The following is a 12,670-nucleotide window of genomic DNA, read 5'->3' as shown; positions in this document are numbered from 1 at the left end:
AAAATGGGAGAACAAAGGAGGAACTTTTATCATGGTAGGGGGTTTGCCCAAGGACTGATAGATCTTCAGACATCCTGGAGAGCTGCTGCACTCACAGCACATCTCCTGTCTGCAGCCTGCTGGGGAGACGGATCCTGCTCCGCAGCTCGTAAAGACTTTGCTTGGAATAATTTTAAGGGTGTGAGTAAAGCTGTGTGGTCTGGGAGGGGGTCAGTGCCCGGCCCCATTCCATCGACCGCCTCCCGAGCGTGGCACTGCTCCTGGTACACCCCTTCATGCGGAAGGAAATTTGTACCAAAAGCAAATTGACATCTACGGCTCCCTCTGCTCTACAGAAATAGCTGGCTGTAAACACAGCTGCGAAAAAGCCTCCCAGCTCCAGTATCTTTAGATATATCACTTCTTTTTTGCCCATTTAGAAAGGAAAAAAAAAAAAACCTCTAGCATTTTCACCATATTGTCTGCTGAAGCTCCTGACGCGTGCTAGCCGTGTGAAGGAGCCAGGCTCACGGCTCTGCCTTAAAGCTCCTCCAAAGTCTACGTCTCCCCTCAGCCATCTTTTTACCTTTTTTTTTTTTTCCCCTAAGATGAAAAAGCAGACGTGTCTCTCTTCCATACTACCCCACGTAGGACGATTTGGCCAACAAACCCTGCAGCTTTGGCGAGCCTGAGCAAGTGCCAGCTGGATTCACGCCCTTCCTACTGCCTCTGGTTCCTCTCCATTTCATTTTTCTTCCTATTTTTCCAGCTAGCTTTATTAGCACCTGGGAACTGATGTATGACCGCAGGCAGCTTGAGTTTATAGTGCTGAGCTCTTGTTTTGGAGCATCACCGACTCTTTTTCTGGTCCCACCAGTCTCTCGCGTACCTGGCACAGCAGAGGTGCTCACAACCAGTAGAGGGGAGGCCAGAGCTGTTGGTAAAGTTTGGAAGATAGGGTAAAGGATTGGGGTGTCACTGGAAAAGGACTCTTTTCTTGCCAGAATTGTTTGAGGAAGCTTTTGGCCTGTTCACTGCCCTAAAATCTGACGGTCCCAGCACTGTTGTGACGTGTTGGGGGTTAGATCCTGCTTGGAGGGGGCAAACTGGGAAGGAGAAGAGCAGTTCAGAGGGTAGGGTTCAGCCCTTCGCAACCTCAAAGGCTGGCTCAGCCCCACCGAACCTGTGAACAACCGCCATTTCCAGTTCATTTTGGAGGCTCCAGCACGGTCCGGGTACCCGCTTTCACCCAGCACAGCATAGCAGCGCCTACCTCTTTGGGCTTCTCCCACTTTTCCCCCACCCTCCAGGCAACACCCTCCAGGCAAAAAAAAACAAAAGCAAAAAAAACGTTAAAAAAAAAAAAAAAAAAAAGCCAGCCCTGCTTGGAGCTTTCCCCATTCCTCCTCCTCCTGCCCAGGCTCAGCTCTTGGCAAACATCTCTGCCCTCAGGGGCACGACTGAGCGCAAAATAAAGCAAATACCACCCAGGATCAGGCAAGTCCACGCCAGGCACTGGCACGCGAGTGGGATGAGTCACCTCCTGCCTCCTCTGCCTACACCCGGCAGCTTCCCAGACCCGCAAACATCCACCGCCGGCTCCAAGCCCAGCACGGGCAGCCTTGACCGTGGCGTCCCCCTGCCACGATGCAAGCTGATGCTCACCCTTGAAATCTTTCCTGCGCTGGGGATGTCCCCTCCGCGGTGGCAGAGACACTACCTACCCAGTCCCTCGCTGCGAGTGAGCCCTGAAGAGCCAAAATATTTCCCTTTCGGATGGTTAAACCACCCCTAAGAGCATCCTATCTCTCCACACGATGGGCTGTGCTCCCCTCTCTGCTCCTTGCAGCTGGGAAAACACCCTTTCACCCCAGTCCCGCTCTCCCTGCTTAATTCTTTTTTGACTTGCACCCACGCCACTCCTCTCTTTTCCTAGGAACGCAGGCGTTTCACCACATTTTAAACACGTGGGGCCAGAACCAGGCTAAGACGCCATGCGGGCAGCATCGCTAACTCCCGCCAGCCCAGGAGCTGAGAGTTCAAACAACGATTTTCTCAGCTCCACCGCCCTCTGCGGGTTTGCACCGCCATTTCCAGCCAGATCCCAGGGAAAACAACGGCCGGTCTCCCAGCTCTGCAGGAAACCGAGGGCCTCGCACCGAATCCTGTGAGTAGAAAGCATCTTGATTCAATCTGAGTGAGAAAAACACAGTTAAAACAGCAAGAGGGAAATTTTACTGTCTTATTTATGCAACACTCGCATCCGCTGCATGCCACTGGCTCAGCCCTTCCCATCCCGGCAGCAAAACCGCTCTGTGTTTCCAAGAGCTCACTACTGATGGGGCAAAACCAGGGGGCTGCAGCCCAAATCCAGCCCCCGATAATGAGCCGGGGCTAATTAGCAAACGAGCACCCAGCGCATTGCTTGTTTGACGGCTGCCAGCCCTCCCAGGAGCTGGGGTGAGGCTCGGCCAGGAGCCTGCAGCCCAGGTCCTGCCTTGCATTTTTTTGGGGGGGCAAGCCTGACAAAGCCATGGAGCATCCGTTCGGGAGTGAACGTTGGCCTGCGGTACTGAGCTGGCAGCATCCAGCCGCCACCACGGAGCTATAAATAAGGCCGTTTAGAGTGCAACCTGTCCGGCACCCGTGCCGCTGGATGCGAGCGCAGCCCGACCAGCCAAAAACTCACCCGGGAGAGGAAGGAAAAGCATCCGGGAAAGACCTCCCTGCTGGGGAGATGTGTGGGGCCGTGCCATAGTGGTGGAAAGCAACCACCCACCCGCAGCGAGAGTGAGGTTTTTGGGCACAAAAACCTAGTTTTAGCCTCCAAGGGAGGCAGCAGGCGCCAAGCGCAGTCTGGGTAAAGCCTCCTCGGCTCAGTTTTGTCAGCACAGGATGGTCTCATCCGTGTGGACAGGGACAAGGATACAGGTAGGGGACAGAAGACTCTTCCCAGCTGTCAGAAAAAAACAAGTCGTAAGCAGCTCCAGACCCAGTAAAAAGTATTTATTTCAATTACAATAAGCCCCATGTGTAGGGTGAAAAAATAGTTACAAAAAAAATCCCGCCCCATCCCTTCTTTTACATATAAATATTAAAAATCCCTCTACATCTTTGCTTTCTGTCTAGAGCAAGAAGGTGCCCCACGAGACAACATGCAGCACCTGAGCTACTGTCAGTGGTTTCCTCTCAAAACTGGAAAAAAAGAGTATTAAAAAACCCTCAAGAAAGCCCCTCACCCCCACCCTGGCCAGATCTTACACTGGTGCCAAACCGGCCACAAAGGGATGGAGGTTTGGGGCTGTGCGGTGATTTCGGGGCTTGCAGCTTCCCGGGCATAGAGCCTGGGCACAGCGGCGAGCGAAGCAGCAGCAGGAACCACCTGCGCTTGTCCAGGGAAGCTTTTGGGCCAAGGAAAAAACAGTTGATCTCTCTTCAGAGGTGACAGGAGGGAAAACCGGGTGCTCCATCCACACTGTCACCACCTTGGTTACGTCTTTGGCACGCCAACTTTTCCCTTTGCGCTCTGAAATTAAAGCTAATCCCAGGAGCTGCAGCATTCCGGCAGAGCCTTTCTGCAACCCGCACCATCCTCCAGCTCTGTCCCCAGGCCCGCTGTCCCCAATTTCCCCATCAGCATCCTCTGAGGACTGTCCCTCATGGAAAAACCCGGGATCCGGGACTGGCTAAATTGCATCTGCAGCCCGGGCAGCCCCATCTGGCTTCCCTAGCCAAGGGACTGTCACCACAGGGTGCTGCACCTCCAGCTGCATCGAGTAAGAAAAAAAAATTAATAAATATATGAATCTTTTACTAAAAAAAAGGCTTTTAAATGCATTTTCCCTGAAATTTTCCAGTGTATTCCACAATGCATGAAAAAAATATATATATCCCCCCTCCCTCCCCCCCCAAAAAAATATATCTTAAAATATTTTCCATTCTCATGTGCGTATCTTTGGAGAGAGGAAGGTACGTCGGGTGTATTTAGACACGCAGTCAAACCTGCTGGCATTGCGGCATTCCCTTTATCACCTCCAAAAAAAAGAGGCATTTTGCTGGGGCAGTGGGTCAGGCTGGAGCGCTGCGTGTGTAAATACAGGGTAGTGCCCACAGACGCACGTGCCTCGACACGTGGCCCCGTCAGGGTGGGAAAGAAAAGACCCCCCAAATCGAAGTCATTTCACAAACGAGCAAGAGGATGAGGAGTTTTCACAGTGGATCGAACCTCGGACGATACCGGGGGCGCAGGGCGTCGCTCCGGCTGAGAGCTGGGTAGTTCGTTGCACGGAGAAGTGGTTTGAGCCTCTCGAAAGGACAGGGAAAATCTAACTGTTGGCAAGGATGAAGCAACCGGCAGCTCGTTCCCTCAAGTGCTCGCCCGTTACCAGACTTCGCATTTCTTGGGGGGATTCATGGGGGAGCCGAGGGGGCAGCCGAAATGCTCCGCAAACTCCCGGGAGTTGGAGACTGTGCCGATGACGCGAAAACGCGAAGGGCTGTGGGGGTCGGTGATGAGCCCCTCATGTGAGCTCTCCGGTGTGCGAACCGAACACCACACCTGCAAACAGAGGGCAAGAAGCATGAGTGCCAGTGTCTGCAACCATAGGGCCCTGCTCAGTACCGAATCAGACCTCCCCGCTCCTGTGACCGGCACCAACACAGCTCGAGCTCCAGCTTTATCTCGCTGTTTAACCAGCACCACCCCGATCTGGTTCTCCATCCACCACGCAGCACCTCTGGAGAGCTCACTTTTGCCATCACACCCTCCCAACACCATCTGGGCATGCCTCCACCCCCCTAAAACCTGTGTGTCCACCCTCCCTGCCCACCACTGAGTGACCTACCTGGGCGAAGCCAACAAAGAAGAGCTGGTGGTTGGTGAGGCCAAGAGTTGGGAGGGTTTCCTCATCCCCGTTCTTTTTCAGCCAGTTTTGATATGCCTGGAGGCCATGGAGCACAGCGGGCTCAGGGGATGACACCGATCCCACCACACCGTGCCCCCCACCGCATCTCCCCAGCCCCATGGCCCTACCCGGTAGGCAGCTTTGAGGCCACCGTTGTCAGCGATGTTCTCCCCGAGGGTGTGCTTGCCATTGACGGCCTCACCGTTGATGGTGTAGTTACTGTACTGCTCTACCATGCACGCTGTCTGCCGCTTGAAGGCCTCCACCGAGGAGTTCTTCCACCAGGGACGCAGGTTGCCATCCTTGTCGTATTCCCGACCTGCCGAAAACACAGTGAGCCCTTCATCACCCTGCCAGCCACCCCTCCAGCAGCCCACCCGCCTGGCTCTGGCCATACCTTGGTCATCAAAGGCATGTGTCAACTCATGGCCTACCACCACGCCGATCCCACCAAAATTCAGTGACCTGCAGGAGGGCAACGCTGAGATTTAGAGAGCAGTCGCTGCTCCCCACAGCCATGAAATTTAGCCTCAAGTTTTGGGACGGGAGGAAATTTGGGAATCCTGTCCTCCACATTTTCCCTAGGCTCTTACTTGGGAGATGCACGGGTGTAAAAAGGGGCCTGGAGGATGCCGGCAGGGAAGACAATCTCATTCTTGGTGGGAGAGTAGTATGCGTTGACCGTCGGAGGTGTCATGCTCCACCTGCAGGGACATGGACAGGGCCAAGGTAGCAGCACAAAGCCATCGCTGATGTTTGCTCCGACCATACGCTTATCATGGTGCAAAGCCATCAGCCCAAATTTACCTCCCCAAAACCAGCATGGTCTGATGGACACCAAATCCCAGTGTTCCAGATATTTTGATATTCCCCACTGAGCACAACAGGGAAGCAGAGCAGAGGACTTACTGATCCCGGTTCGGCGGTTTCCGGAGCTGGTCAGCAGTGACCCTGGCTGAGAAGTTGTAGAACTGCATGACGTTCTCAAAGTAGAGGTCAGACACAGCCTCGTACTGCAAAAGAGCAAGGCGTGAGCGGCGCACGGTGATCGCCTGGCCCCGCTCCTCCCTCCACGGTCATGTTTGAGCCTCCGGAGCCAGCTGAGTTACGGCTGCTCTTGTTTCTCCTCCCCTCCAACATCTGCAGAGTCTTGGGAGGGCAATGAATCACCGTTACGGAAACCGCTCCTCCTCTTCCTGGGCATGGATCCTGAGAGCCCAAGCCACCCCAGAACTGGCCCGGCAGCTCTCTGGAAAGTCCCCAGAGAATGGCCAAGGTCACCAGTGAGACCCTTCTGTAGGAAACCTAGAGCTCCAGGCTGCCCCGAGGCCGTGGTGACGGGCACACATCCCGCATATGCTGGTGGAGGGGGGAATAGGACACCCAGGGGACACATCTGACCAACTCACATCATTAAAAACTTTATCCAGCTCCTTGGGGTCCATGATGAACTTGGGGTAGCCGATCATGTTGTAGATGGCATCTGCCTGGGGAGTGACAAGGACCAAAGTGCTTCTGGTGCCAGCGATGGAAGGATGTGCTTGCCCAGCTCCACCGTCTTCCACCATCACCCCCTCCTCCCCAGCGCTGCTGCCAGCGTCTCACCTTCTCTTTGGCGGATTTCCTTGTCTCTTCGTCCATCCACTGCAGGGTCTCCAGGCTTTCCTCGAAAGCTGTTTTAATCTCCGCGATCATTTCCTCTGCCTAGACAAAACAAGGCAGTGCAACGTCAGCCAAGAGCGCCAGCTTCCCACCCTGGAGAGTTCAAGGACCCTTCATACTGGTGGGAAGGAAGAGGCCGAGATGGCACGCAGACCAGTGAAAAACCCCAGTGATCGGAGATGCACGGGGAATAAAAGGTGTGCAGAGAAACATTGGCTGCCCCAACCATCCACCAGCGAGGTGGCTTACACGCTGCTCGTTTGGGGACGTACCACCTGCTTGCTGTCCTCGGCGAAGGTGGCCTTGACGAACATGGCTCCCAGGGCAAAGCCCAGGTTGTTGTCCGTGTCGCTGATGCAAAATTTCCAGCGCGGGAGGCAGGTCTGCGTGGGGGAGAGAGGTGGTCATCAGTGGTGGCGTGGCCAAAGTCCCCCACCTTCCCACCCCCTTGCCTCACTGGGATGTGGGATTCACATCCATCTCCCTGCACCGGAGCTGCCACCCCAAAACCTACCCCACAGCTCTAGTTTTCACATGCAACATGATGAAAACTTTGCTTAAAAAGCTGTCACCATTTTAATGGTGATTTGGGGGTGTTGGGGGCTCCCCCCTCACCTTCTTTGTCCCATACATCACTTCCATGAATTTTTCCTCGGCATCCTGGAAGCGCTGGTCGAGGAAGGGGCTGGTTTTCCGCACCAGGTTCCAGATCATGTAGTTGTTGAGGAGACTGTGGCAAGAGGCGGTGAGCGGGCAGCAGGACACACCTGCCCACCCCGGGAACCCCTCCGTGTGGGCTGGGGGCTCTCACCATTTATCAGTGGCCAGGATGAGGTCAGAGACCTGCTCCAGGTACTCCTTGGCGTAGACCACGACGGGCTCCGACTCGTTGAGCTCCACGGGGTAGAAGACCGTGGAGAGGAAGGGCATCCAGTCCACGGCTGGCGCCAGCTCCTGCAAAAGCCATGCCGCTGCTACAGACCCAAAAAAACCCTCGGAGAGGGGTGGCAGCCGCTTCCCGAGCTGGAAGCTGCTGCATCAGCCCCTGTTTGAGGGATTCAGCTGATTTTGCAGAGACCGCTTCCCAGAACAGCAGCATCCTCCAAAGGTCGGAGGGGAATAAACAATTTCCTCCCGCAAAGGAAAAGAAAGTGGGGCGGGTGTCAAAAATGTTGACACAACGCATTAGAACCCCTTTGGGGACACGGAGAGGTGACCGGGTTGACGTCCGCAGCCGGACCGCAGCCCTGGGGGTGGTCCAGCAGCTGGGAGGAGCGGGTCAGGGTGGGATTTCCCCAAGGAGGACATGGGCCAAGCTATTGCACAAGAGCTTCCCAGGCGGTGTCAGCCAGCATTGGGCTTCCTCAGAGGAGCTGCGTCACCTCTGCCCGTCCACCCCGCTTCCCAAACCGCAGCGGAGCGGAGAGGCTCGCCAGCTCCATCCCTACCTTCAGGTCTCCGGCTGTCATTTTATGGTAGATGACCTCCTCATCCCGGTGTTTCTCCTGTGGGATGGTGATGTTGGCCAACGCCGTCTCGAAGTCCAAGATCTGCTGCATCTGCTGCCGCGTCGACTCCTCATCGGTACCTCCCAGGAACATCCCCAGCTGCACCATGTAGTTCAGGTACCCAGCGAGCACCTACGTGGTGGGATAGAGGGATCAGCATCCACTGATGCGACCCACCCACCGCACCTCCCGGCCAAGCCAGATTTCCCCCAACAACCTTACCTTCTCATTCTCCGTCTTGTTCAGGTAGTAATCCCGTGACGGCAGGCCTAACCCCGACTGATCCACCTGGATGACGTTGCTGTTGGAGTTTTTGGAGTCGGCGCTGACGTAAACGGAGAAGAAGGGCGAGGTGCGGTAATGTGCTGTCACCTCCCGCAGCGTTGCGTTGAAATTGTCCCCTGCGCAGGGACCTGTGATGTTCCAGCCGCCCAACTGGGGAGAGACGGCAACCAGGTTTTGGGTAAGGAATGACTACCTGGAGTTGCTTAAATATCCTCCAATATCCATCCTGGGGGGAAACATCTTGCAATGGGGCTAAAAAGCTCAGGAGGGGCAAAACCTGCCTATAAACCCCTTCCTTTTTCTGCCCGCCTGTCCTGGGGGATGCTCTTCCCCAGGAGGCACTGGAAATGGGGTCTGGAAGGTGCTGGGACTGCCCATAAATGAGGTTTTTTCCTCCCATTTTGCAGCCTCCCGGGGAAGGCAGCTTTGCTGTGAGGAAGGGGACGAACCTTTTGGATGAGCTCCATGAGTGGGGTGGCGCGCAGCTCCTCGATCTTGCTCTCGTTCATGCAAGCTTGGTAGTAACGCTGCGCCTTGCGCTCCGCCTCACTCGACACGTTGGCCGTGGTGTTTTCTGTGGGAGGTACCCAGAGGGGTTCGCAGGGGGTCCCCGGGGACAGACATCCATCCCCGGGGGCTGCTGATGCACGCCAGACCCTCCACCCTTCCACCAGAGAAACATTTAGCCCCGTTTTGGGCAAAGCCAGGCTGCAAAAAGGTGCTGAGGATTGCCCCGCCGGTCCCCTCTGTGACTGCGAGGGCATCCCATGGCCCCCAGCCCTTCCTGGCCTCCTGCCTCCATCTCCTCTCCCACCCGCAGCGACCGCTCCGGCTCTTTGGAGCAGAAAGATAAAGAAAGGAAAAACAAAAAAGCATTTTTCCAGCAGCTCTGATGTTCCCAGCATCATCCAGCTGCCCCGCGCTGCCCTTGCCCCCGTGCTGGCGCTCTCCAGCTCTATATTATTTATTCCTGCGAGAAGGAACAATAAACCCATTTTTCTCCTCCACCTCCAAACCCATCCTTTTATTTCCCCCTCCCCCTAAACTTCTGCTTCCCCAGAGGTTTAGTGGGTTTGTTCTGTTTTTTGGTTGTTTTGTTTTTTTTATTTTCCTCATGACACAGCTTGCACCTTTGGCTTCCCAGCTGTGTGGTTTTATTAACTAAAGGTCCCTCGGCTCCGAGGAATTCAAGGAAATGCCGAGCGCGACCGCTTGGCTGGAGGCCCGGTCCCTTCTCCTGGTAAAACCAGCACCAGATTTCTGCGGGAAGAGCCGGGGATGAAGCCATTCCCGCGCCACCCCCCTCTCTCCTGAAAGACAACACTCTTCCCAAACCTTCTCTTTTCAGATAATCAGCCCCGGCGCAGTGGAAAGTGCTGATAAGGAGCCAGTTGTTTGCTCAAAGCTTGAACAAACCGTCCCCGCCGGTTGCTGATAAGCCACCCCGCTTCGGTGTTCGCACGCAGAGGCTGAGCCCAGGATCCTCCTCCGCTGGGGGAGTTCTGGCCCCTAAAAATGGCCAGATTGGCAGCCAGCACCCCAAAAAGGCTGCTCACAAGGGCTGGAAGCTATAGCAGGAGGGAAAAAACATCTCCTTGGGGTGACATTGGGGTGTTGCAGTCTCTGGATGCAGTCTGGGGTGCAATTCCTGAATTTCAGAGCTCCTGGGAATGCCGCCGTGGGTTTTGCGGAGGCGAGGCCAGGACCCTTTCCCTACTCGGCACCAAAGAGCAGCATCACTGCGGTCAAAAATCCCACGGGCATCCAGGAGAGCAAACAGCCAGGATCTGCTTCCCCATGTCCTCGCAGCATGTGCGTCATAGATTCATTTGACGCCGGGGTTTAAGTCCAACCTTATGTCCTCACGGGCATGTTTTCGGCATCCCCTGGACCTAACGGGATTCCTTGGCCCCGTGGGGGGTCCCACCACTCCCACGTACTCACCCAGCAGATGCTTCATGATGGCCTGGTTGTGCTCCCAGAGGTTGTTGAAGGTGCCCCAGCGCGAGTGGCCATCAGGGAGGGGGTTGGCCTTGATCCAGCCCCCACAGGCGTAGCTGAAAAAGTCCTCGCAGGGATTCACCGCCCGGTCCAGAGAGCTGAGGATGGAGCTGGTGACGGAAATGCAGGCTTCCGACAGGCACACGGAGGGAGAACCTGGGAGTGGGAATGACAGGTTCAAGCTCCTCCACCACGGTGCTATGAGCTGCACCAAGGAGCATCCTGCCCCGCGATGAAGGATCTGGGCAAATATCCCATCTGGTGCCCAAGCATCCTGCCCTCGTCCTCAACATCCTGCTCCAGGGCAAGCGATATGGACCAGCATCCCATCCCATGCCTGAGCATCCTGCCCGATCATCCCATCCCAGGGCGATGGATGCAAACAAGCATCTCACCCTCTGCCCAAGCATCCTGCCCAGTGCCTGAGCATCCCACCCTGGGGTGAAGGATGCAGGCAAACACCCTGCCTTGTGCCCGAGCATCCCACCCTCGGGTGAGGGATGCAGGCAAGCATCCTCTCCCATGCCTGAGCATGCTGCCCCATGGCAAGGGATGCAGGCAAACACCCCGTCTTGTGCCCAATCATCACACCCCACCCCTGAACATCCCACCTGGTACCCAAGAATCCCACCCTGGGGCAAGGGATGCGAGTGAACATCCCATCCTGCACCCGAGCGTCCCGTTCCAGGGAACCCCCCAGCAACCCCCCCGGTTGATGGGGTAGGATCCCTGCGCAGTGCGAGGACTTACGGGCTCTGTATTGGAAGATGAGACCCAGCAGACACGCCGCCAGCACGGCCGCCAGCACCCCCACCAGCACCACGAGCTGCTTCTCCGTGCGCGTCCGCTCAGCCCAGCATCCCGGGCTGCTCCTTGAGCCGCGGAAGTTCACCTGCGGGTAAAAGCAGCAACATTTCCCCACCATCAGAAAAACCCACTGATGCATCCCTCATCTCACTTCCTACAGCCCACGGCATGAATTCGGCCCCCGGCGAGGAATCCGGCGCGGTTCGGGCTGGGAAAGGCGGCAGCTGCCTTCCAGAAACCAGCCAGGAAGGGCGGCACAATGGCAGGAAAGGGAGCGGGGCAAGCATTTCAGCAGGCTCACCTGCTACACTCTGCCACCCAAACCTCTCCTCGAGCACAGCCGTACCCCACCTCGGGTGGTCCCCGTCCCCACCGCCGGCGTTGGGACAGGGTGGGGGCCACGAAGGCATCGGGAAGTGCCGTAACAGGATATTCCCGCTCGGCCGAAAAACATCCCCAGGAAACATCCCGATGTGACGGCGAGTGGAGATGGCCCCGCCGGGGAAAGCAAAAACACAGCGGAGTCCTGATTTTTGGGGTGGAAAACACCATTTTGGGCAGAGACCAATGGGGCTGGGAGCGGGGCCAGCACCGAGAGCATCGCTCTGGCCCCAAATCTTTCCCGGCGAGGCCGGACGCTGGCAGCCGTGGGGTTTTTTTCTCACCACCCGTGGCCCTTTTTAAGCCGCTTTCCCGCTGCTCGGGGAGGAATTAACCTAATCCCCTTTTGTGTGGGGACAAAGCTCCCACCGCCACGATAATTGCTCGCCCCAGCCACGCCAGAAAGGGGTTCGGCTGGCAAAAACCTGGGCGCTGGGATGTTGCAAACAGCTGAGCCAGGATCCGGCCCCACAGGCTCCCCCATCGCCGGCTCCGGGTGCAGCCAGGAGGGGAGCAAAGGGCAGCGGGAGCCAACACAGCTCTGCCCACGCCGGACTTTGCCCCACAGAAAGGCTGGTCCCAGGCAGAAAAGCCTTCTGCAACCTCCTTTGCTGCTTGCCAGGACCTAAAATCTCCTTTCCCCCCCCTCCCAAAACACGCATGAAACCCTACCTGGAAGCCATTGGGGTACCCATCGCCTTCACCGATGGAGTCCAGGGGGTCTTCGTCGTCCAGCGTCGCCCGCTTGTAGGTCGACATCTGCGCGGGGAGATCGGCAAACGGAGGTGCTCAGTGACTTGGGGTCGAGGAAGAGGAGGAGGAAGGAGGGCGAGGAAGGAATACGCACCCTCTAAAGCCGCCTCCTCCTCCGGGGAGCTAAATCCCGAATGGCTCCGGGGTAGTAAAGCGCTAAACAAACGCCGGAGGAAGGTTATGGAAAGCAACGCAGCCGGAGCCAAAAGCTGAGCGAAGCCCGAACCCGCCTCGCTTTCCCCCGGGGCCGGGTTGTGCAACCTCCCCTTCAGCCTGGAATAAAGCCGGTTCCTCCTCCAACGGCTCCCGGCCCCGAAACGGGGTGAGGGACACCCCCCGCCCTGCGCCAGAGCACCCCAGTGCGCCAGGGACCGGAGAAAGGCTGGTAGC

General features: G+C 56.7%; 1 protein-coding gene across 1 annotated transcript; it reads right to left on the bottom strand.

Annotated features, from left to right (window-relative positions):
* Nucleotides 1-2,964: 2,964 nt before the first annotated feature.
* Nucleotides 2,965-12,392, bottom strand: ECE1 (endothelin converting enzyme 1). Its single transcript, XM_082493624.1, has 17 exons — nt 12,200-12,392; nt 11,090-11,231; nt 10,283-10,495; nt 8,788-8,912; nt 8,276-8,488; nt 7,994-8,185; nt 7,357-7,499; nt 7,161-7,275; nt 6,818-6,928; nt 6,489-6,587; nt 6,293-6,370; nt 5,793-5,896; nt 5,477-5,587; nt 5,281-5,348; nt 5,012-5,202; nt 4,824-4,919; nt 2,965-4,537 (listed from the first exon to the last, which is right to left on the bottom strand). The coding sequence occupies exons 1-17, from the start codon at nt 12,284-12,286 to the stop codon at nt 4,361-4,363; spliced, it is 2,265 nt and encodes a 754-aa protein (XP_082349750.1). The 5' UTR covers nt 12,287-12,392; the 3' UTR covers nt 2,965-4,360.
* Between the last annotated feature and the right edge of the window lie 278 nt (nt 12,393-12,670).

Source organism: Vanellus vanellus, assembly GCF_965231255.1.
Source record: "Vanellus vanellus genome assembly, chromosome: 20".
In the NCBI taxonomy this organism is placed as follows: Eukaryota; Metazoa; Chordata; class Aves; order Charadriiformes; family Charadriidae; genus Vanellus; species Vanellus vanellus.
Note: the sequence above shows the minus strand (reverse complement) of the source record. Positions and strands in the feature narration are given on the sequence as shown.